The sequence below is a fragment of the Trematomus bernacchii genome, unplaced genomic scaffold (genome assembly GCF_902827165.1).
Source record: "Trematomus bernacchii unplaced genomic scaffold, fTreBer1.1, whole genome shotgun sequence".
Taxonomy (NCBI): Eukaryota; Metazoa; Chordata; class Actinopteri; order Perciformes; family Nototheniidae; genus Trematomus; species Trematomus bernacchii.
In genome coordinates this window covers 6,367,226-6,392,608 of record NW_022987593.1, presented here as the reverse complement: position 1 = coordinate 6,392,608, position 25,383 = coordinate 6,367,226, and the positions used below count along the sequence as shown (strand labels likewise).

The window sequence follows — 25,383 nt, the reverse complement described above, 5'->3', positions numbered from 1 at the left end:
GAGTTCAGCGCAGACGCTGCAGGAGCTGAAAAGGCGCAGGCTGGATCTGCGGAAAGAGGGGAACGCTCTCATCGACTTCTTCTGTGAAGACAAGGACACCTTCAAGCTGGACGAGGGCTTCCGGATCTTTCAAGACTTCTGCCTCAAGTTCAAGAAAGCTGTCAAGGTCAGTTTATGAGAAAAAATATGATATTTCTGGTGAAGTAAATCGTTTTAGGTCTTTGATGCATGAAATGTTAGTTTTTTCTCATCCAGTTTAAAGGTCACCTATCATGCAAAATGCACTTTTTTTGTTTCTTTTATACATAAATATGTGTCCCCGGTGTCAGGGACCTCACAAAGTGTCCAAAAACCCTCTCTCTTTACCTCCGTTTTCCCCCTCTTTTTATTTTATTTTATTATTATTATTAAAAGCATTTTTAAAGCTACGGACCCAGAATCGGCACTTCTCTAACAGGGCTGAAATAGAGGTGTATGAGGTTTGGCTAGAATGGGTGATCTGTTTGGTATTTTGAGCAAAACACTTCACAGACATGTTTTTATATATCTGGGACCTATACTATATGCCTAACAATAGTATAATAGGAAACCTTTAATATTATTGTCAATATTTCCATCTGTGTTTTCCTTCCTGCAGTGATACAGCACAGTCATTTATCCGCCTTCCTCTTTTTTCTCAGGACAATGCGGACCGTGAGTTGAAGGAAGCAGCCAGACAGCGTCGCCTGCGGGAGTTGGAGGAGAAGCGCTTCGCCTGGTCGGATGCAGATCAGAGTGGGGGGTTTGGTCGCAGCAGCAGTGAGAACGACGTGGAGATGCTCACCAAGGAGGGGCTGCTGGACTTCTTCCAGCAGAGGTCTCAGAGTCCCAGCAGCCCGCTGGCACGCTCCGCCAGCGCCCGCCGCCACCGCCACACCATGACCTCCATAGCAGACCAAGATCTCAGAGGATACCTGGAGCTGTTCGGAGGCGCCGGGACTCCAACCGACTACTCAAAGTTCAACAGCCTGCCTCGGTCGGGCCGTGCCGTGCAGCGGAAGACGACCCCCTGGATCTTAGACCAGGACGACAACCGCGAGCTGGGCTGCGACAGACAGGTGACGCCCCCCCGAGCCGAGACTGAGCCCATCAGCCCCCTGGCTAGGTACTGCTCCTCTGGGATAAACAATAACGAACCTTACAACAACAATAACTACTCATCGATATCAGAGGGCAGCGCTCTGCCTCGTCCCTTTTGTGTCTTTCAGACGCCTGCCCACCTTCCCAACCCAAATATCACCGGCCACATGAATGTCAGTCTGGAGAAACACACTTTAGTTCGAGTTCCTCAAGCTTTTGACCTGCCTAGTCCTAACAATAACAGTAATCATGCGCACTTTGTCAACCAGGGGGATGTCGTGGTGACTGATTTGGAGAAGGAAAGACAGACTTTGCCCTCAAATTTGAACCTACACCTACATGATAGAGTTTTAGAAAGAGGAGCATTTCCCAAGGCAGCCTGGGGAGGAAAAATAGATCCTTCAACACAAGCTGGGTTCTCTCCTGAGGGAGAGAAAGAAGAGGAGGACAACAGCACAGTGTCATCAACAACCTGTGACACGCCCCTCCCCCTGGATAGCTCTGTATCCAATAAGAAACCGTTGTTGTGCATAGTAGATTGCACAGAAACAGACTTCTCCGTCACCTCTGATTACTCAGAGGTTGATAGCTCGTCTCTAACGAAAGAGGGGCTTTATTACAGGCCGCCTGACTGCAGGAGATCTGACCAGGAGAACCAGCGAGATAACAGCTCTCTGTCCTCTAATGTAGAGTCCATGTCTCCCAAAGACCAGTCAACCAATGAGCTGTCAAGATCTGGGGACACAGCGCCCATGAACGTATCTGCTACCACAGAAGAGTGGGACACGGAGAGCTGTGACACCGCAGAGGGGAAGCAAGGTGTGGAGAAAGAGACGCAGGGAAGCAGCAGAAAGCCAGTTCAAACCAAGAGCAAAGCGACCAGGAGCAAGAGCAGCGTGCGGACGCTGAACAGCAGCGAGAGCCAGGGCATGAGGAAGGTCGTGCCCATCAGCAAGCCCACCAGGACAGGAAGCAGCAAGAGAACAGAGACACCTGCGGCGCACGACAGCGGAAAGTCAATCCGGCCTCTCCGTGACCAGAGCACCCCGGCGAGGGGGCGGAGCGAGAAGACCACGAGACCTCCTCGCCACTCCAGCCTGCCTCCAGAGGAGTCGAAAGCTCCGAGAGGAAGCAGCCTCACAGGCGGCGCTTTGAGGTGGGCACGAGATCTGACTCCGAGAAAGGCCTCCATCCACAAGCCCAGCGCCAAACCCGTGAGGAACATCCCCAAGCCCCCCCCTGAGGAGAAGATGTGCCGCTCCACCATGAGAGCCCTGGCCCAGGCTCAGGCTAAAGGTGGAGCGTCCCCTGAGAACAGCTGTTGTAACACGCTCATCGCTAAAAACACCTCCGATGTCCCAAACTTTGCCCGCAACACTGTAGCCTCCCAGTCCAGGACCAAGATTGAGCTGCCGCCCCCCTCCGTCCCCTCCACCCCGTCTCGCAGCCCCTCCCTCAGGGGAAGGCAAACCCCAGTGAAGCAGAACAGGATGTCTTCCACAGTGCACAGCAGCGAGGAGCGGACACCCGGGACCAGCCTGCGACGGGTGCAGAGTGTGAAAGCTAGCAGTCGCAGCGCCTACCGCAGTGAGACCCCCCCTCCTCCTACTACACGTGAAGACACCCGTAAGACTAGTATCATTTCAGAGAAGTCCGTCCAGTATAGAGACTCACTGACGCCCAGCAGAGGTGCTAAACCAAGCTGGAAGTAAAACAAACTGACTGCAGATAGAAAGACTTTCTCCCTGAGTTTAATTTGAAAGGATATGTTGCTTCTACAGTGCAGACTTCTCCTCTCATATCATGCAAAAGACAGGAATCAGAAAAACATTTTAAGCTATCTCACCTTAAGGTTCCTCCCGTAGCTTAATCTGTATCAGGTTTATGAATTGCAAAGCGCAAGATGCAATGAACTGCGCCACGTGTTCCTGTTTTGTTGCTTTTATTTCTGCAACTTCCCTTTCTGAGGGGGATTACCTAAACTGACAAATGGCAAATTGGTGTGTGTACACAGGAGCCTGTTGGCCTGCTTAGCTGTCTCAGTGACTGTATGCTGGTGTCTTTGATGATGTTGAACTCTACTGACTATATGATGCTGCTATTTAGCTCCGACAATTTGAGACTGAATTTCAGTTTCCGTTTCATTCAGGGTTACAAGATTTGTTGTACCTTAACTTGCTGCTGTTTTGGTGTCCTTTTAGTTTGGTTGCGTCCTCCTGTAGAGTATCGCTCCGTTTGCTTTTTGGTTTCTCAGAACGATCGCAGTGGCCTTGCACCAGCAGAAAAAAAGTAGATATAATTACTCAGCTCTGCATGATGAAAACGTAGATCTGATTAATCGGTATAAACTGCAATGTCACTTTTCACAAATCCTCGGTATATTAATGTTCAATATATAACGTCACAGATTATAAACCAGTGTATATCAACTGTGGTACTTGTTGTACCTCATGTATGTATCTGTCCGTAGATTGTAAATGTGTTAGAACTCCTCCATATTATCATGGAGCAGACGTGCACGTAGGAGATGTTTCCTGTATGCTGTAGGCTAATACACCGTCAACGCTAATGCTTTGAAGGAAAGCATTGAACACGCCTGAAACAACACTGAAGTAATCATCGTCATGGGATTATTTGACACTAATGTTTCTACTGTGAATGTAGTCATCTCATGTTCTCTAGGCCTTCCAACAACAACTGGTCATCATTTAACCCAGCCTCTGTGTGTGCCTCTCATATATCACTTTTACACTCAAGTCACAGAATTATTGAAGCTTGTAAAAAAACATACCTGTTTTAAAGGTATTTATCATAATCTGTTAAAACAATTCAAATCATGTGGAGGAAAATATTCAGTCCTTTTTGTAGGATAAAAAATGTTTTGCGGCGATATCCCCAGTTGTGACCATAAACTTTGCATGTAGCAAATATTACATTTGACATTACATTTGTCACAAGAATAATATAAACATTTGATTTTGTATGGAAATAATTCAATGTTATTCAATATGGACACTCTTAACCTTTTAAAAGTTATAGATTTTGTTTCATGTTGAACAAATTGAGCCTTAACGTATATATTTTTTAAGCTACCTTTTTTGTTTCTTGCAATGTTCACTTTCTAAAGTTATGCACATTGTTCTTAATCCAAAGTGGATGGAAATGGCGTGTTCCTTCTCAATTTGTTCGATGTGATCCAAATGAAGTTTTATAGAATTTATATTTGTCCATATTGATGTTTCATTCAATTAGCTTTTATTTTCATACAATAAACGTATTCATATATGTTTCCTTGCCGGATACCTGGATGGCACCTTAGGGGTACATTTGCTTTTTTATCATATAACATAGGGAATATCTTTATTTTAGAAAACGTAATTTTTTTATTTTAAACAACAAGCTTTTCAAAAATTACATTTTGATGTCATGCTTTATGCTTTGTGACTTGAGTGTTAAGAGTATAAGGCACAGACCTGGGCTAAAAGTTGCCCTTTTGACCATTTCACACCACTTGCCTTTCAATCTGCATTGTGCCATTGCCTCACAACACCCACAACACTGCATTGCCTTAAAGCTAAATGTAGCCCAACATCACCGGTAGAAACTCTTTGATTGTAAAAGTTTTCCTTTTTCTACATTTCATCACACCGAGCTGTAGTGATACACTTTGTACATAATGTAAAGACATAGTATTTTTCTGACTATCAATATGTTTACATAGTAGTAAAAAAAGATGAAGGGTATAACATTAAAGTATGTGATTGCACAGCTGTTTTGAAGCGTTCAGATCTCCTATCAGATGCTGACCTGCAGTGTGTTGGCATGCGCTCGGTGTCTTCCTGTTCCTTGTGATGCAAATGAAGCCGATGATCCGATGACACAAAAGAGCCAGTGTGACGTGCCGCTGTGTGTGTGGCCTGCATGGAGACTCCATCTAAACCCTTTGTAAAGTAATGGAGGGTTTCAACTAATGACTGCTTTCATTATCAATCAACCTGACAAATCCTTTTTAGTTATCTATTAAAAAGCCAGAAAACAGTGAAAACGTCCATCAGAGAGTGCATCCTAAAGCCCAGGGTAGGATCTTCAAAAAGGCTTTTTTATTAACACTCAAACAAAAGAACACAACAGAAATTTACTTCACAATCATGTAAAGAATTTGAAGAAAAATAAGTCCCATGATTGTTGTTGTTTTTATCTGATTCATAAATCAATGTATCAAATGATTCAGCTATAAAGATATGAAAGTTATAAAGATAAGTAGCGTGTATTCGTCTGGGAATGATTCAGCTAAGCGCTTCTCACTGTCTTTCAGCCTGAAATAAAAACCCTTTAATTAAATCGTTAAAATCACCTTGGAAACAGCAGTTTACCGTGCTTCAGAGCTCTAAATAAGAAGCTAATTTATGGTCCACAAGTTAAGATTGGAATTTAGATATTTTAATGTAAATCCATTTGTAAACAAGCTCCAAAATTGTTGAAAAATAATCTCTATTTTAAAAGTTATAAAGCATGCAAACAGATCATTCAAACTAAGTACAAATGTGTTTAATATAAATAACATTTAATTAAACACATTTTTATACACAAAATGTTATTTTTCAACAGCTATAAAGATGCTTTTTCTCCCAAATTATCTCGTGTTCTCCGTCAGTCCTCAGTTCTCATTCTTTGTGTTCCCACAATGCCCCCTGCTGCCACCTTTAACAGCCCCAGCTTTACAATGGCTGCCCTTTACATTTCGTCCCACTGGCTTGAGCAGCGGCTGAGGAATTTGAATACTCACTCTTCCTCTTCGCCACAACTTCCCTGTTACAGGATGGTTACTATAGTTACAGTCCCAACGTCCATGACCATTTCAGACTTAAGAGCCTGTAAACCAGATGGGTCAATGCTGTCTGCAAACGTTTGTCTCGTTACGTGGTTTTGTTTCAAGTCACTCGCCACAGACCTGCTTACAGTACTGGATGTGACCTTGTGTTTTTAAAGTTACTCTTTTGCTTTAGTTCAGAATGTCTGATTTTCCAGTAATATAGGTATATATTCCCTACATTTCAATATATGTGCATCGTTTACCTCCAAGTAAGTTTTTTGCACACTGGAAATTAATGACAAGTGTTTTTTTCTTTCTGTGTGATGAAAGTCATTGATGTGGCGAATACTCGGCTGGTCTATTACAATCTGACCTCACATGGATTAAGGAAAGGACTGATCACTACACCAACGGGCTGCACATTGTGACTAGACTGCAGTTCTGATTTCTGATGATGATATCCAAGAAATAAATACAAATCACATGTTGCTGTGTAAACTGAAAACGAGGTCTTGGTGATTCTTTGAGAAATAATGTTTTATATTATATTATTATTTGTCTCTTTTTCTTTTCACTGTGTGATTAAGTGATACCAGGACAAGAGAAGACAAGTTGAGGGACACATAAACACTTGTGCACAAAATACAATGCTTAAGATCCTGAACTCTGTCTTTTTAAATTGTTTTCTGCTCTCTTGAGATCACAATGGGGAATATGATGATAATGTCAAGCTATATTACCTACAAACAATTAGTATGTATAGTTTAAAATATAATCCATTTGAACAATTAAATTCATAAATTATGTGATTAATTTGACAAGAATACTGTTGTTTTGCTTCAGTTTATCATCCAGATTATTCACAATTCCTGTGATTTTCAGAACATGCAGATTCTATATAATCGAAATGTGTGGAAATTAAAGAACTTGAAGAACAAAAACAACAAGGTGACCCAAACCAAATGCACAGTTATCCATAGTGAAACTCCTGGGCTGCAAAATAAGTACAAAAGCATTTTGTCATAATCCTTGAACCTCAGCCTCTGAACCACCAGAGTGCAGCAGAGTCTCGTGTGTCAGCAGAGCTGTGAGTGACTTTACAATGCAGCTTTAGCAACAGCATACTTTCCAATAATGTGTCATTTAGCTGTTTTGGACAGTTTTTGTTTTTTTAGACTTTAAGAAATCTTTTAGAACAGACGTTAGCACCATCATTTGAGAGTGGCGTGACTGCAAAAAATGTCAAATCAACAACAACAGCAGCTATAAGTATTATTATTGGATAGGAGAATGAAATGTCCACGTCCAAAAGACAAGATAAACCTCTGAATGGAAATACAGCATAGTACCCTTTAAAATAAAGGTCACTGTAGCCCGTTTCTTTGATTTTCTGCAGGATACACAGTTCATTAGTCTTCTGCTGTTCTGCTGTGCCTATCTTTTACGACATTTAAGGGCAATCTTATTTATTCCAGATTTTAAAAAGGTTCCGTTTTCAGAAGCTCAATGCAAGTTTCAAGAGCGGACTAGACAGCAGTTGCTTGGAAAAAGTAGGTCACATACCATGAACAATTGCTTTATGATCAGATGTTACAGACTATAATCATGTCAGAATTGTTCAGCCTTCTTATTGAAACATAATTGTAACCTACATTTGGATCGGTTGGAAATACATGATTGCCATACTGGACAAAAAGCACATAGTGTACTGTAGGACGATATGTCCAGCTTATCTCTGTATACAGTACAGGCCTATTTGCTTGAGTCACTGCTCAAGACAAAGTACTATTAATTGTAGAGCATGAGATGAGATTACTTGCGAGTTGGCACGTTTATCTGTAGATCAAAGTTGCTGTAGTCATGTGTGACGGATTACGCTCCTCTCAATCCTCCTGATCCTGCAGCTCAACATAACACCTGAGGATCTCTACTTTCACTCTGACACTGCTACGGGAGGCAGAGCAGGGCTTCCTTTTATTATATCCACAACATATACATCTCATGTTTTTGAGTTGTTGAAGGATTAAAGAGCAGTTTAAAGGATGTTCTCCTGCATGTCAAGCATGTCGTGAAGCAGACAAGAGGGATCAGACAACATCCTGGACAGGAAGGAGGCCTCAGCAGCAGCATTCCTAGAAAGAGTGAGTTTCATTTTGTTGTGCATATTCTTGCAATAAGACGTAATTGTTCTGCTCAATTACAAATCCTCCAACTCCTAATGTGTGTATATTTGGAGCCAACTTTCTATGACCTCAAGCATTGAAAAAGCAGTGAAATTGTAAAAAGAAAAGAATCCATCCCAAAATAAGGCTGACCTTTTATTTAAGTGTTTTAATCATACAATCTTAAATTCATGAGGGTTCATGAGAGTTCATCCTTCAGATATGGTTTGCTTTGTAACACCAGGTGACAGTCTCACTGCGGTGTCCGTTAGATGACCTCACTCCCTGTCATTTTAAAGGACACAGTGTCACACCAATTCACTCTGACCTTTACCAGATACAGTATATTCACATAAATGTACGCCAACATGCAGGGATTCCAGCCTTATTCTACTACAGATTCAGGGATTATCAGTATGAGATCAACAGAAAACCAGTGAGATTAGCAATACATGTAAATACAACTGTCCACACTGACTGTACAGCAAATAACCGTCAAATAAGAATATGCACTTTGAAATGCTCAAGATGTCTTTTTCAAGACTTCAATGCCAAAACACATTCTTATTATCTGTTAGTGTGGCAGAGAGAAGCTTTGCTTGAGGCTGACATGTCTTTATTCTGTCTTCAGATCTACATGAACACGTGGTGAGAGCCCCCGTGCTGACCCCACAGCCGAGAGAGACCAGACAGGAGGAGAAACTGGAGTAAACATGGGGTGAGACACATCATATTATACAGACTCTGTTCATGTGATAATCTGCTTCCTTTTCCTGTTTGCACACTGCTTCCTACTCAGTGGCGTTTTTATAAGTACAAAAGTGGTGGGGCACAAAAAACTTAGATGTCTATATATAAGCTTCTGCAGTGACGTGCAGTGAGGTTCATGGCTGGTGAGGCACTGGCACTGACTCTTCAGGTTTACAAATATTATATTTTGACCTAAACCAAAATATAATATTATTTTCAAAAGCTTTTTTTGTCTGATGCTTCGATTAATTTTAAACAGACAGTTCAACAAAAGGATACCCAAAAAATGTAATTTTATCATTTAAATATTGAATTGTTCTCTCTTAGTAAGATCCCATTTTCAATAAAATTGCGGTCTTACCTTGACTTGAAGATGAAGTCCATTTGCCTATCCTTCTGGACAAAAATTTCTATAACTTTTTTGTAAAAGTCGTCCTTATCTTCTTGTAGTTTCAAAAGTCTATCATAAATCTAATCGTTAGATTTATGATAAAAAAATTATAAAAGTAGGGTAGACATGTGGATATTATCCGGCTGAACAAAACGTGCATTTATCTAACAGGTACGTTTCCCACAGATCTTATTTCGAGCTATTTTCTAAAATCCTACAGTATGTAGAAACCTCATTGCTTTTTTGCAGCTTACTTCCTGGTTTTAGGACGCGTCACTGCAGCTCTCTCATCTTCTCTTCACACAGCACACTTTTCGCGGTACACGTACTTACAGCCAATCAGCTCTGAATGATGTGAGATGACGTATGGTGGGGATGGCAGCTCTGTGCCCCTTTGGTCTTTTTTTTTTTGCCACACACATTACATTGAAAAATACTCTGAGCATGCGCAGTGTAGTTTTTACAGTCACCGTTCACTTTGACAGTGAGTGGGTGGGGCATGGTCAGGTGTTGTCCCACATGGGTCAAAACGGCACTGTAGACACTAATTAGAAGAACACAGACTAAAACAGCAATGTACAGACGAATCAGATGATTAAACATGACCTTAAAATATATTTTATATATTTTTGTATTTCTTTTTTTGCATCTCTTTGCATTTTTTGTAATCATTATGTGTAATACTTTCTGCTGACACTAGGTGGGGCTGTGCCCCACCTGCCCCTAATGACCAGTCGCCACTGTTCCTACTGTACGTATAGGTATAGATTAGACTGTGTCTCTTTCTTTACATATTGGTAGTGCAACCATTTTAATTCTTTCTTGATCAAACTCATTTTGGTCATTCTTTAAGTCAAACTTTTTCTGGTTCTAGCTTGGCAACTGTGATATCTTTCATCATTTCTATGTCATATCTTTGAGTCTTCTATTAAAAAGTGTCAAGGTACTTTGGGAAGATGTTAAAAGCATTTTTGTCTTTTCTACTTCTTGATGAGAAAAATCCATTAACAGTCAAACTATCATTTAGCCGTATTTTATCATTGCTGCTATTTAAGGTGAAATAAAATACTAAAGTATTACTAACTGCATCCCAAGGGGTATCTGAAATCCAGCAGGACCCAGTTTATATATTTTAAAGCCTTTTAAACACTTGTTTTGCACACACATAATACTGCAGATAACCCCAATTATAATAGTTGTAATAATAATTGTTTTAAAAAGAGATGTGAGAGGCCAGGAAACCAGAGCATTAAACATCAGACCCTCTACTTAAGGAGAAAAGCAAACAACAAAGATCAACAAAAAATGGATAACAAAAGGCTTACCAACTATTCTTAGAAGTAAAAAATGCTCTGTATTAGCGTACTGTCTGAGAGAAATTGCAATTTTAGATTAAACACCATATATAGAGCTTGAGGATTGTGATATTTTTCTGTTTCTCTGTTACTGTACAGTCTCTTCACTGAGATGATATTGTACAGCAAGCATCCTTCCTAATAACTGTTTCCCCATAATTACCGTTTCCACATCAAACTTTCATTGCAATTTGGCCCTCAACACATGTTCAATCAAAACAGCATGAATGAGACAAAAGAAGCCGGTCAATTATTCAGCAGCCATTGACAGTCCCTCGCTGTAATCCCGCCATGCTCTACTGGACTAATAGCAGCAGCAGGTGCCGGCAGCTGTGACCAAACAGCGGAGGAAATTATAGTCAAACTCTGCTCTGAATATTATGTTTTTATCCTTAAACTGGGGAACAGGTTGTTGCTTGGTTTATACAGTATCAAAAGGCATTTGTGAAACATCTCGAGCAGGATTTATTGACTGTATACATGTTGCTTCTTTATGCATGTTTCCATTCTTCATGTAAATCACTCAAGGCAGAAAATATATATATTATTGATTAAATCCCATTTAAAGTTAAAGAAAAAGCATTATCATTTCACCACTATGATGTACTGGTATGTATCTTCATTTTTAATAGACCAGGAATTTGAGTTTTAAAGCAGTTACTGTAAAATAATTTAAACAACGGAGTTGGGATGCCGAAACAAACAGGAATCTTTGCACTGAGCCAGCGATTGTGCACTGAATGCTAAGCAGTCGTCCTTTGACGGTCACACAGCGCTTTCATTTCTAAAATAGTTGTGAGGCCTTCAGATGCACCAGCCCCCCCCCCCCCCCCCCCCCAGATACAGACAATACACCACATACCACCTTTTTTCTATCACACAACACATCTTTAATGGAAAAGGAATGCAAATAACTTGTTTCTGTCTTTCTTCTCTTTTTCTTTTTTTTTATCTGAAAAGAGTCTTTCATGGCCTCCTGCATAATGTAGGGTTGTCATGGCAACATCCTCCCTCATAAGAAGGGAGGGGCATGACTGGAAACACAAAGTTACTTTACCAGGACGTCCCATCAGGAGTAGAGCCAACGTCTTTACCAACTATGTCATTTAAAACCATTTTTGGTAATTTATTTGTTTGTTCTTGTTTACATAAGGTGCTGAGGTTGATCATCATTTCCTTTCCTTTTTGTTGTTTACTTCTCGGAGGTGTGTGTAATTAGGAAGGTGTGTTTACTTAGAAGGTTTGACATTTTGGGAAGTACATCTATTTCAGATAAGATAAGATATATCTTTTTTTATCCCAGATTGGGACATTTTTTCAATGCAGCAGCATGTACAACATGTATTGAACATAATGAAAAAAGAGTAAAAAATAAACAATTATACAATATAAACATCTCAAAATAGAAGATAAAATTGAACTAAAAGAGAACAAATATGTAAACTAGAAATAAAAAACGATTGAAAGACTAAATTACAGCTAACACAATGTAAAAGGGGAGGCTTTTGGCTGTGGCGCAGTGGGTTGGTGTTGGGATCAAACCCCACTGCAGTCAGCATGTCGTTGTGTCCCTGGGCAAGACACTTGCGGGGACTGTCCACAGTATTGAGTATGTAAGTCACTTTGGATAAAAGCGTCTAACAAGTGACATGTAATGTAATGTAATGTAAAAGTGGGATATTATTTACAAGAATGGCATATCAAAATAAATATAAATGTAACATTTATAATGATAAGATATAAGTCCAGCTAACAAATTATTTATTTGCTTTCTGCATGAAATTTAAGATTATATTTGTCCGGTAAATATGAGGCCTCATACAACAGTAAACTAGCTTAGCTAAGCACACATACTTAAAGCAGGGTAAAACAGAAACAGCAAGCCTGGCTAAAGAGGTGAGAGGTAAAGATTAACAGAGGTCAGAGGTCAGAGGTGGGCAGACAAGTCCAATTAGGGATAGAAATGGGTAGGAAATGTGAACAAGCCAAAACAACTTGGGCAAAAGCTTTGAAGTCACACAGACTCAGATAAACAATCAACCTTATGATGATGTATGCAATATATGAAAAAAATATGTAAGAAAATTAAAACAAATGATTCACTGAAAATGATTGTGTACCCGATGGTACAGAAATATGAAATAAATTAAGATTAACAAAATGTTTATATGAAATATCTGACTGCATTATCTATCCCTATAGTCTGCATCATAACCGTTTGTTTGATCTTACAACACATTTTACAACCTATACACATTCAAGGGACAACGGTTTAACTTCAAATCATTTAAAAATCAATTATAAATATCACTTTAAAAGTAGGCTGAATGTCTTGTAAACATAACCCGTTTTATGTATTATTTTCCTAAGTGGGCTACATCGCACATGACATGCAGCCAGTGAAGGGAAAACAGAAATAATGCATGGATTCGGAGGCTATTTTTATACGTGGATGTAATATTGATGAAGTGTTTCGGACTGGATTAGCTCTAACTGCATCCGGCTGCTGGAGCCTTTCCCTTTTACTGTCGGCGGATCCCTTTAATAAGGGAGGTGGGAGCGAGCCGCTCTCAGATCAGCTTCAGTGTGTTAGCAGAGCAGCAGAAACCCACAACGAGTCAAACTGGGAACAGTCGACTCGGATCAGCGATACACCCTCATGCGTCTCTGTAGCTTTCTAACCGGCAGATCAAATAACATCTAGGTGAGTGAATCGGATTTTACTGCATGTAGTTCTCAGTGGAAAACGAGCTGAGATTTAATGAATGTCGCCACTTTGTCCAACTTGATTGTATGTGTGACTTTTGGAAGAAGCTAGAAGAAGCTTTCAAAATGCGGAATAACATTTCTTGACTTACTTTGAAAGTTCTACTCTGCCTCTGTGGTTTGCTCATTTATTAGTTAAATAATCTATTAACAGCAGGTTTATTTCCAGTGCCCTCCATGCTGCAGGCTCATGTGTGTCAGCATCTTAAATCTGTTGAAACTTAAATGATCTGTGCCTGCTGATGCACTTACTGACATATTAGTCAAACAGGATATTGTGTGTGACATGGCTTGGTGGTTTGATATATTATGATAAAAGTTCCATATGCATAGATTCATTCACAAGATATGTTTAGGTTTAGGAGAGCAGCTCTCGGGTTATCTGTGATGAGGTGGAAGTAGCTGCCATTGTATGTGTTTTTACACTTTAAATACATGTATTTACTTCTTAGTGATTATTTTCATACCCATAGTTGACTTTGAGTAAGTGCAACAAGACTTTTTACTAATGTAGAATACAGCTTCTTCTTTGACCCATCAATATTAAGTAACATATTAGCAAGACTATTTATTTTCTGTTTCTATAAGAGAAAGCATAGTTTCCACTACTAAAGCTGTATAAAGAAATCATTTGAAATGTGGATTATTCACATTTTCTTGCTTGCCAAGGGTTAAATGAAAAGATAAATACAATTGTCATACCCATACACCTGTACGGACAAGATATACAACTTTAGTGAACTTGAGAGCAGCTGATCGCCATATACTTTATTATTTTTACTTTAAGGAGAACCAAGCTTGTAGTATAAAGCTGGAGTCAGCAGACTGTTACCAGGGGGAAAAGGTTGTCCATGTATGACATTGAAGAATTGTACTCCAAAGCCTACTAATTAGCATTGTGTGCCTTTATGAGTTTATTTTGCAGACAAACATACATTTTAACATTTAAAATGTGTGCTTTTGGTGATGTTTCTCTCTGCTTTAAATATTTCTGCATAGGCTAATCAAATCCTGTTTCTCACCACCCACTTTGAATAATATCAGCCAATTCGTTTACCGTTTCACTTCAACCCGGAGAATAGATTTGATGTGATAAGGCTCTACTGTACCTCCTAATTGGCTCAGTAGGCAGTCATCATCCATTTGTGAGCTGGATTACTGGAGGGAGATTTGAATGGTAGGAGAGGCCTCTGGCGGTTTTTGTAATTATGATATTAGCAATGGAGGAAGTTAACTAAATGTGTTTTAAAGAGCGTCAAAGGGTGGATGGATGGGCTAAACAAACACATTACTTTACCATTGGAGGCTGCTGTTTGTGTACTGTGTGAAACTAAATGACTAATCGACTTATTTAGACCGACGTAAGCGAGGTTACTTCACGTACCAATATAACATACTTTTTTTAACCCAAACACATTTTTTTTCTTAAAGCCATCCAGGTACATGGTATTTCTAATACCAAGTACAACAGGTGGTCTCAGTCCAACGTTTGATATAAGATTGGTACCCTATCTTCAAATGTTTGTCACGAAACTCTATAAACACATTCTCAAAGTGTTTGTTTGACTACCTATTTATCAAACTATGATATCTATACTGTAACGGGCATTTCAAATAAATGTTTACATACCCACATTAGACCCAAAAAGTGATTCATTCATTGGAACAATTATTGCAGGGCTGTTATCATCACTTTGTCTTTACATTACAGTAAATTGTGTCAACAGCACAGAGCCATATTCATTTCGTTAGCTGGCTCTATTCTTCCCCATAAACTAAAAGTGGATTAACGCCTCATTACGATTGCCTGCTCTCTCTGGGTGCCTCTCTTTCTCTGTGTGTGAGAGTGTCCTCCTTTGATGTCTGCTCCCTAGTTTGTCTACGGCAGCTGTTTGTTTTAGTCATTGTGACATTCGAGGTGCTCCAATGCAGTAAGTGATTCTGGGAACAGGAAGTAGAGAGTGATGCAGTAAAGGCTGCATAACTCTCCCACCACTGCAGTACACACTGCTGCAGCTGTGGGAGTATTCTCCTGCTGATCAAGAAGGCCATGTGGATGACTCAGTGCACTGAAGCAACGCAAAATGTACACTTCTCTGTTACATAAAATAATAATTATCATTGCTTTATATGTCATACATCAAGGCCACTTTGTGAAGAGAAACCAAATTAGTCTCCAAAAGTACCTTTGAGGTGTATCAAGACTTCTCTGACAGACTGGAAAAGCTCAACTAATGTTGGATTTGTGCGTGTATTAAACCGCAATACTTCTTTTACGTACAAAATGTTACTTGCAGTATTGAGTATTGAAAACGATTGAATACCGACTCCTACTGTGCATACTCTCTGTTACTTCTTTGATAAGGCAGTTTCAGATTTATTTTGTGTATGACATAACTGAGAACTTTTGCTTATTTAGAAACATTTTTAAAATGTCTTATGGAAAATCAAGTTGACATTTCTCACAGTAAGGTAAAGATTTGGTATCAAAACACATGTGTCACTGCAATTGCTAGGTCAGATGTAGGCCTCTTAGATTGTAAAGGTGTAGCAAATAAACGATAACTCAGTATATGAACTTACTAAAGATGTGGTCGCTGTGAGCTATTGATTACCCAGATAATGGCTAGTATCTGTTTCCATTGCACATGTCTACTGGTGGCAGTATGCATGTTTTTCTCCAGCTTGTACAATGACCAAAGGTCCTGCAGGCTCACTACTCTGTGAACATTTAACCTCCCAGGATCAGTGGCTCGCTGCTGTGAGCTCCACAACGTCCTGCGTCCTGTTGAAGCTGAGTGATTGCTGTTGGTGGTCCGGCAGCTCATTGACTCTACTACAGAGTAGTGTCTCTTGAGTGTCTCACTGTAGAGGATTATGAGAAATCACAGTGTGTTTGTGTGTTAAAGATCCACATTTACTGAAAGCAACAGTAACCTCCCACACTTCAGAGTGTCACTCCACCACTAAGATAAATGTTGGATGCTGAGCACACTGTAAAAGTTCAACAACGTATGTGGGATTGATCTGGTGGGCTAAAACGTCATTTGCATTATATTATACTTTTTGTCTTTATTCCTATTTTGAGCTATTACCTTAGTAGATACAATCAGGTGTCAAACTAAATGACATCATGCCTGCAATTAATTTCGTTGGTTCAAAGCCAAGGTTTAAAATAAACCTAACACAAACTGGACAACTTGTCAACCACAGTTTCTTAAGTGCTACTGTGTGCTTTCTTCCTCAAGAAATAGTTAAAGCACATGACTGGTTCTGGATTGGTTAAATGAAAATACACTATTTGTTATTGGTGAGCTTTAGAGGTGTTTATAACTGTATTTTTGAACACTGTAGACCGCTAAACTCTGTCCCCTTTTCAAGTCATAATGCTAAGATAATCAACAAATATCCAACTTTACAATGTCTGGAAGTGATGTGATGAGTTTGCTTTAAGTTGAAACAATTGTCAGACATATTTGTTCCTGTATCTACAAATACTGTACTAAGCATCATCATGTGTGTCATGCTCCAGCCAGCAGGGGATATCAGAGCTGCACAAAAGGAACATGACCCACCCAAATTATTACCAAAAGCCTCAAAACTGGGCTGATGATGCTGGAAAAAACAGAAACGGGTAGCTCATAGCATTCAATAATTGTCTTAATTGTGCGATTGTGTTTCCACACTGACCTTTATTTGTTATTCAGACTGACTGCATTATTCTGGGATTTCTGTTATTTTGTATCTAGGTTGATTATTTTGTCTTTATGTTCTTTGCTCAAGGTTGAAAGATAAGAAATAGTCAAAATAACAGCAAAGACCTGGTGTTTTTGTTTAATATTCCTTGGTCCAATGTCGTTGATTCCACACAGTTGGCTACCGTTAATTACATTACATTACATGTCATTTGTTAGACGCTTTTATCCAAAGCGACTTACATACTCAATACTGTGGACAATCCCCACAGGAGCAATTTGGGGTGAAGTGTCTTGCCCAGGGACACAACGACATGCTGACTGCAGTGGGACTCAAACTTGCTATCCCCTGATTCGAAGTCCAGCACACTACCCACTGAGCCACAGCCACCCATAATTTCACTCCCTTAAGTTAGCTTTTGACAAACTTGTACTGATACACTTCATCCTGAGCAACTGGTTTGTTTTTCTTTTAGCATAAAACCTCAAGCCATAACATATTTAGCCACATTGTTTTTTTTCTTTCTGTGGACTTTTCCCATGTTTTATTTTATTCGTATTCATACTTCCAGTAAATTGTAAGCACAGTACATTGCTGAAGCTCCAAAATGCCAGGTTGCTTGTAGATTTCATTTTTTGGAATGTTTTAGGAGATGTATTCAGCTGGTTTCACCTGGTTTCACCTAACTCAGTTACACAAATGACTAAATGAAGCTAAGTTGAAAATACATTGAATCATGGTATCCCTGTGTCCACACAGAGCCATTTTCTATGCTGTCAGTAATCCAGTTAAGTAAGTGGATGTACAGAGGGAAACGGATGCATTTAGATAATTACTACAAACATCCTTCATGGCCTGCCAATAAGATTGAAGCTTTCAAGAAATGAGGAAACTCTCTGGGGGCAGACATGTCTGTTTGATGTATGGGTTCCTGTCTGTAGGAAAGCCTGCGTTGGGTGTGTACAGCCTGAAGAGACAGATGAGTGATTTTGTTATTGTGGAACCACCAATGTTTCTCTGTTTAGATGGAAGTATGAACATGTGGTTACAATAAGGGGAGAGCTGGCCCCATGGCAGCAGGTGTCAGAACAATAGTTATTTTGCTTTCATGTGTTGGGATATTGATACAAATATCTAGAAACATTCGGTAATGAGATTCTAACACAACAGCTATTGTACATACTGCACATTTTATTGAGAAAAGCTGTTCCAGACAGTTGCTCAGTTGATAGGGGACACACTTTGTTTGCTAAAAAGACCATGTGATATGATTAAAGGTTTCAGAAACAGACACTACAAACACCCTGTGGTGAGATTGTTAGTTCAACTGCTGTTTTCAAGGTCAAGAACTCACTTTAATGCACACCATTTTTGCCATGCCAGTTTTAGAGTTTTTTGAAGGCAAAGTTCTGGCACGACTGCTCTTTGGATTGTAATTTTCATTTTGGGTAATTTGTTAGACTAAAAAAAGGCCAAGGTATCTGAAGGTATCTTTTTGTGTTACATTGAGGTTATACTTACAGCAGGTGCAATGTTTATTGTGTTTGATTATTGGCACTTAACACAAAGTACTGCTGAGCTGCGTGGGAATCTCATTTTTGCAGATATTTGGTAATAAACCAAAGTCTTGGACAAATTAATATGTTGACCTGACAATGATTATTGATACAAAAAAGTGAAGGGAAACTTTGCAGGCTTTGTATTGATGCAATTTGTGTGGTAAATGAACAATATTTGGCTTCCCTCTGTGTTGACATTCTCCTAAACTCCAGTTCATTTGCTGTCAAAGTCTGCTGGATGATGCTTAACTCCTGCAGAGGACATTTCTTTTTAAACAATCCTCTTCATCTCTGGATACGTGATCTGGGAACACTGAAAATCTGTTGAGAAATAACAATCCATCTGATTATTGATGAGATATTTTAGTCTGGACAGAAGCATTGAACTGCTATCTTAAATGCTTCTCAAAGTAAAGAAAGTATTGTTTTAGTTAATCCTGAGTTCTCTTCATCTTGTCTCTCCTGAATTGTGTAGTCTTTGGTGATCGGTTGCATCATCTCAACCTTGTTTACCTGCTCTGCTTCAGTGCCCCAAGTCCCCAGGAGCAGACAGGACAGATAGTATATTCACATGCTTGGTTAACTGGTGAAACATTAAAATAAATGCATTTTCAATTTCACTCTTTTAAACGTTCATGTTCTATACATGACTGTGCTGTGCTGTGATCATTATTCAGAGGATTGGTATGGTTATTGTGGATTTTCATTTGTGGACCATCTTGTTTCAATCAGTGACTGTGGCCGGTTGTTTTCTTGAATTCTCACTTCAACTTTCACTCTGGGGAACAGCAATGTCAAAACGATGTTTGTTTAACACAGTGCAGTAGATTATGCCAATGTTTAACGCTTAAGGGACATGTGTTTGGCTTTGACAATTTCTCCTTTAAAATGGTATATCTTTGCAGCTTGATTAAGAGAACAGCTCCTGTGCATTTGAGATAAAATTGTGCACATGACCTCAGTTTTCAACTTAATCCAGCAGTATTTTACAAGACAAAACAGTATAGGCATGTAAAACAAAGGCATGGACCATGTTATGTCTATGGTACCAGGGTCAGTGCTTAGACAAATAATAACAGAATGTGTCTCTAAAGTTGCTCTTGTCTTCGTGCCAGATCCTCTGTTCATGCTTATCAGTTTCTCCTCCATGCTCGTCATGTCTCTGGGACTCTTGCCCTCACTGGGGTTAAAGAGCAGCACAAGCTTTAAGCCCCGCCTCCTCCAGCCTCACTTAACCTTCTGATTGGTCTGTGCTTTCCCTACTACACCACCAAAGGGCCTTCCCCCTCCGCCTCAGCTCACCCAGTGGCTCCCTGTCGGTCTGTTTGGATTATTGTAACAGCTAACTGTCTCCCACTGCTCTCACTACAGTGCTGTTTATCAGAGATGAGAAGGATTAGCTGAGGGGAGCGTTTGTTTTCACCAGAGAGAAGAGAGGAGGAGAGGAGGCCAGCCATGGAGATGAAGTAAGTGGAATGTTTGGGATTTAAAGAGGTAGAGGAGCATTTTAATAAGTTAGAAATAGATGGAAAAAGTATATAAGGAAAGAGAAAGTATCTGATTAAAGGAAGGGGGAAACTGTTCTGTTGTTGTTTTGGGAAAGTCCCCATGCAGGGTGCAGTGTTGATGCATTGTTTGTGCGTCAGTCAATTGACTACTGTTGCAGGAAACTATTATTATTAAAAGATGCGTCTGTTATTCCCGGTGATTACCCCGGAGGTCTTGCAAGCTACTATACAGGTTGGTTCACATTGTGTCAGGTGTTCACACACTGAGGAAGCAGATGTGCTGTTTTTCTCTGCAGGTGCATGTGCTGTACGCTTGAAAGAAAATATTTGCCTTACTCTCATTTCCTGTTCTTCATATTCTGTGACCTCAGACGGTCTGTCTTAAGCCCAAGAAAAAGTCAAGTCAAATTATTACATAACCCAATGTTTGTCTGCAGGGCTTTACAATGTCTACTAAATAATATATGGCCCCTTTGATGTGGTTAAAAAGTCTTATTTTATCCATCCATTGCATATAATCAAAAAGTATATAATATATATTAGGAGAAAAATAAGACAACAATAAAAAGGCTGTGTATCAGCTGACTCTGCATCATTAACCTGGCAATAAGCATTGTTAACGGAGTTATCACATTGTAACTTTTATACTACTAACAAATGACTGCATTACAGCTTTTTGATTAAGCTATTAGCAAACTCAACAAACATGATGCGTCTCTTCTCCTCTCACCTGAGGCTCTGCACAGCTGCTATCTCTGCAGAAAATGTTCAAAGTTTCATGCTGTTCCCATCTAAACACAAAAGTAACAACATTTAAAGGCATGCATATAGATGAAAAGTGAATTTAAGAGATGCTGGGTTATACAGTAGAAAACCATTTGTCATTGCAATATGATTGAAACAACTATTCATAGATTTCAATTTTTTTTACCAAAAGTAAAAAAAAGTCAACCTATTATTATTTGTAAGCGAAAATGTCAGTACATACTGTCTTCAGCCTCTTGAATGTAGAGATTCCCTGCTTTTTAAAAAATTGTTTTATATTATATCAACTGAATATCTCTGGGTTTTGGACAAAACAAAATATCACCTGGGACAAACTGGGATAGAAGTTTTCCACTATTTTTTACTTTTTAATCTAGAAATGTATCTGCAGATTAGTCAATAATAAATTAAATCATTAGCTGCAGCTTTGTACATTTTTACCTTTATCTGCTAGTATAACTACATCAAGAACATAGAGAGGGATAAACGGTCAACAAAACAAAAACTATTTTCTATTGGTGCACTTTGTCAGGACTTTGAGACACAATGTTTTAGCTTGGTTAAATTCTGGTTGACAGATGTGCAGCATGGACAGTTTCCAATGGCTCTCCACTAGCACATCTGTAGGCCTTAATTAGAGGTCAGTTGACGTGCATGCTCTAACTCACCCAGACAGGGCATCCTCTTATCTTGTGTCACCAGAAGGAACGGTCGGCAGATATATATCCCTGTGACGCAGTGATATTATGTCCTTATTCACTGGAAGAATCGCCTTTTTCTCTGAAACCATGCAAATTAAACCCAAGAAAGCCAAATAAATGCTAGGGAATTATTTTTCTCAACAGGACTGGCACACAATTCTCACAAAAAAATCTAAAGTTTTATGGTATTTTTTTCAAAGCTACCAAAACAGCCCCTCAGACAGTATTTATAAGAACATCGCTTTTGAGGTTTAAACCCCTTTGATGACTTTCATCTGAGGTTTTCAAAAATGCTGCTGTTAGTCTTTCCAATTGAGGGAGGGGGGGTGGATGTGGAGTTGAATGAGGGGATGTTCTGCCGCTGTAATCTCTCATCATCCTGTCCAGTGGTGATTTATATTAGAATAATGGCATGTAAAGCCCTAATTCCCCTGAAAATGAAATCTGGAGAAAAAAAAAAAAGACACTCTTTATTACTTTCATGTACTGCGTGTGTCGCTGCTGGTAAAAGGTTTTCATGTGCCGAAACTCAAATCAGTCCCAGATGCATCAATTTATCCAAGCTTTGATCCCTGCTGGAGTGCTGGTACCGTATCTTGCCCCTCCCCCTTTTTGTTCAATATCAGGACCCCATCCCAAAGCTGCAGGCTATAATAGCTATTTTAACATGGACCAATGTTGACTGACTGGAAAAATAGGCAGTGACTTGCTTGGAATTGGAAGTATATAGTGGACCAATTGCCCCTGTGGTGATGGCAATATACTAGTGTAGCTATAGGCAGGAGCTGCTGTGGGTGTAATTGATGTTGCTCGGTGGCTGCCAGAGCGGTTGGAGGCATGTAGACCACAGAGACATTTCCTCTAATAGGCCCTGCCAGGGGTCATGGCACACGCTACACACCAAAGCACTTACAACCTGACCAGCTCTCTGGTGTCTCCTTCAATACACACTGTGTACGGTGAGAGGAGCTGGGTGGCTGTTGTTGCTGTGGGGGCATATACCCACCTCAACTCTCTTGACCCACCTTTTGTACAGAGAACAAACTTTACTCACCTCTTAAAGTTAATAAACTCTGTGTGGCCTTAGTTATTGTGTATAACTAGAGGAAAGTAGAGAGTCGTAGTGGGTGCAGTATAGCTATCGCTTAGCTTTGTCTGAAGACTGAAAGCAGGGAAAAACAGCCTTAGTCTGTCTAAAGTGGAGACATAATACAAAACTGCTAAATAACCATAAAAGATCACCAGTAGGTACCAATATTTTTCAAACGTGGACCATGACTGAGGCATGAAACAAGATGATGACTAGACAGCACTAATCGATCGTCAATAAACACTGTGACTAGATCAACATGCTCTATTGTTTAAGCAAAAGGCAAGAGTAAAGAGTAGTTCGTTTAAAGAAACACCTAAATCTCCTTATTTACGATTAGTCATTGACTTAGGTTAAAATTAACAAAGACAACAACAAGGCTTGGTAAAAAGAACAAGTTGACAGAATGGTTTGAATAGAAATTGAAATATTATAATCTGATGATTTAATTGTCAGCAGTTTTAATTGGCTAAAACTATTGGCTGATAAAGTGCTGTACAGTTTTCATGACAAACAATTTGAATGTCCAGATTTTCTGAAAACAAGATGACTTAATATGACAAAAATGTACAAAAATATTTTACAAAGAACTAAGACTTAAGACAAAATAGCTGACAAGATTAACACTAGCAAGCCTAACATTGTAAAAAAAAATGGTATAGCAAAGTGTGTTGCATTCATACAGCAATTTTTCAGGTATATTGAAGTGCCCCATATGGTAGGCTTTTGGATTGAAGCCCAGCTGCCATATGCCATATACAGTATGGCAACTCAGTGGAGAGTGTCAGCCAGGAGGCTACAGAGAAATGTAGCAGAATAATTCCTTTTCCTCATTATGTGTCCTATTCTCAGGCGATCACGAGTCAGGTTATTGTTCAACCTACCAGGGTACGATTGCCTCATCCTACTTAGCATAATGTTGAAGGACTGAAAAATAGTTCAGGGCATACGAATCCATGTGTATTGGCTAACAAAAGTCTTGCAGTTTGACAAGAAAATAGATTTGTTTAAGATATCACTGAATTTTGCCAAAATGTATTGCTCTTATAACACTAAAGGTACACACATTCCAGCGGTTATACAACGTATGTAAGCAGGGGGTCCGCAAAATAATTCTAGATTTTACTCCTCTTAATGGATCTGACAGCTATACTTTTTATGATTTTGCATCGAAACATGGCTTATAGAATGATACTGTGTTATAGTTAAGACTACACAACAGCATGGAGAGTTCTCATAAACAGAAATAAGCTCCACCGGCACAATGACAACATTGGGAATTTGCTCACACACTAATGCATCGGTAATAACAATCCAATATTATAACGTATAATGATGTAACACTGAGAGGAGCCGTTCTGCTCCATAATGACCACTTTCACCATTTGAACAGTCTTAATGTGAAGCAGCAGCAGCAGTAGGAAATGTTTTGCCATTTAGCAGTAACGTGATATAGCTCTGGTACGTTGTTAGGAGGGTGAACAGTAAACACAAAATACAATTATGTACAGTAATACTGGATTATAAGCATGCACCATTTCCTGGCAATGGCTCAGCCTATAGGTAGGAAATCTAAAGAGAGGTAATTATATGCAAAATGCACTTTTTGATGTATTTTTTACATAAATATGTGTCCCCGGCGTGTAAGGAGACTCACAAAGTTTCAGAAAATACAACCTTTTCTCTTTTCCTCCTTACCCACAACTCTAAAAAAAAAAACGGGGGTGCAAACGAGCCGATCCAGGATTTGGCTCCTATGACGTCATTGGTGAAATGTGGCACACGTGACAAGTCCCAACCTATCGTCTCTGTCAACTGTGTCTAACTTGTGATTACACCCAAACCTGAATATTATTATGTATTTTGCAACACAAAAATATGTTATATGCCCATGTTGTTTATTCCACATTAAAAACCAAATCTCAAGGTTACATTAAATACAAAACAATAATGATTCAACTCTTACATGTGTAAGACGGGACAATGGTCACATCTCCAGTGTAATCGATTGATTTTAAAGGCCCTGACACACCAGGCCGTTTTCGTTAGTCGGACAACGAAGCGTGCCCTGTCGCCCAAACTCAATTTGGTGTGTCCCGCACCGTCGGTCGTGACACGCCTTATTTGGCCTTTCATGGCCGACGCACGGCCGATTCAACATGTTGAATCGGCCGTGCGTCGGCCACAGGCAGTCGGACAAAGAAATCACTCTGATTGGCTGTTCAGCTAGCGAATCAGTGCATGAGAAGCGAAACGGTTGCTTGAGAATGGCTGCTTCTGAGAGACGCAAGGAAACCACGAGAAGCAGGGAAATGAGTTTTAAGAGCAATGGGACGTCTTTTCCTCCGGAGCGTCACATGAAGCGATGTCCGTTGGTGATGACGCCGCACAGCTGTTCGTCTGACAGCAGCCAGCTCTGTCCCCGTTATTTTCACAAACACCGCCGCCTCTGTTAGTACACATTTACTGACACAAACATTTGTATCATCTGTTGTAGACCCAAATACATTAAATAAAATAAGAACTCATTCTCAAAAAAGATAAACGCCATTCTTAAAATGTATAAACGAACAATAGTTTGATTAATATTGATTAGAGTGCACAATAGAAATAAAATAATTCAGAGAAGAAAAAGAGATATGTTATCTATCAAAACCCAGTTAGATTAACATTCATTGGATTGCACACTTTGTTTGTTTGTGTGGATA

General features: G+C 39.6%; 2 protein-coding genes across 5 annotated transcripts in view; both read left to right on the top strand.

Moving 5' to 3' along the window:
* fhdc1 (FH2 domain containing 1) overlaps nucleotides 1-6,437 on the top strand; it is a 32,259-nt gene extending 25,822 nt beyond the window's left edge. Inside the window, exons 11-12 of the mRNA XM_034130462.1 lie at nucleotides 2-166; nucleotides 681-6,437. Of these exons, the coding sequence (XP_033986353.1) occupies nucleotides 2-166; nucleotides 681-2,831 (2,316 nt within the window). The 3' untranslated portion in view covers nucleotides 2,832-6,437. The remainder of the gene's footprint in view (nucleotide 1; nucleotides 167-680) is intronic.
* A 6,762-nt stretch (nucleotides 6,438-13,199) lies between these two features.
* trim2a (tripartite motif containing 2a) overlaps nucleotides 13,200-25,383 on the top strand; it is a 31,317-nt gene continuing 19,133 nt past the window's right edge. For 3 of the 4 annotated variants that reach the window (XM_034129849.1, XM_034129846.1, XM_034129850.1), the window contains exon 1: nucleotides 19,923-20,077. The gene's annotated coding sequence lies outside the window, so the exon portion shown is untranslated. Of the gene's footprint in view, nucleotides 13,295-19,922; nucleotides 20,078-25,383 lie in introns of those variants that run through there. The other variant, XM_034129848.1, reaches the window with a different exon arrangement.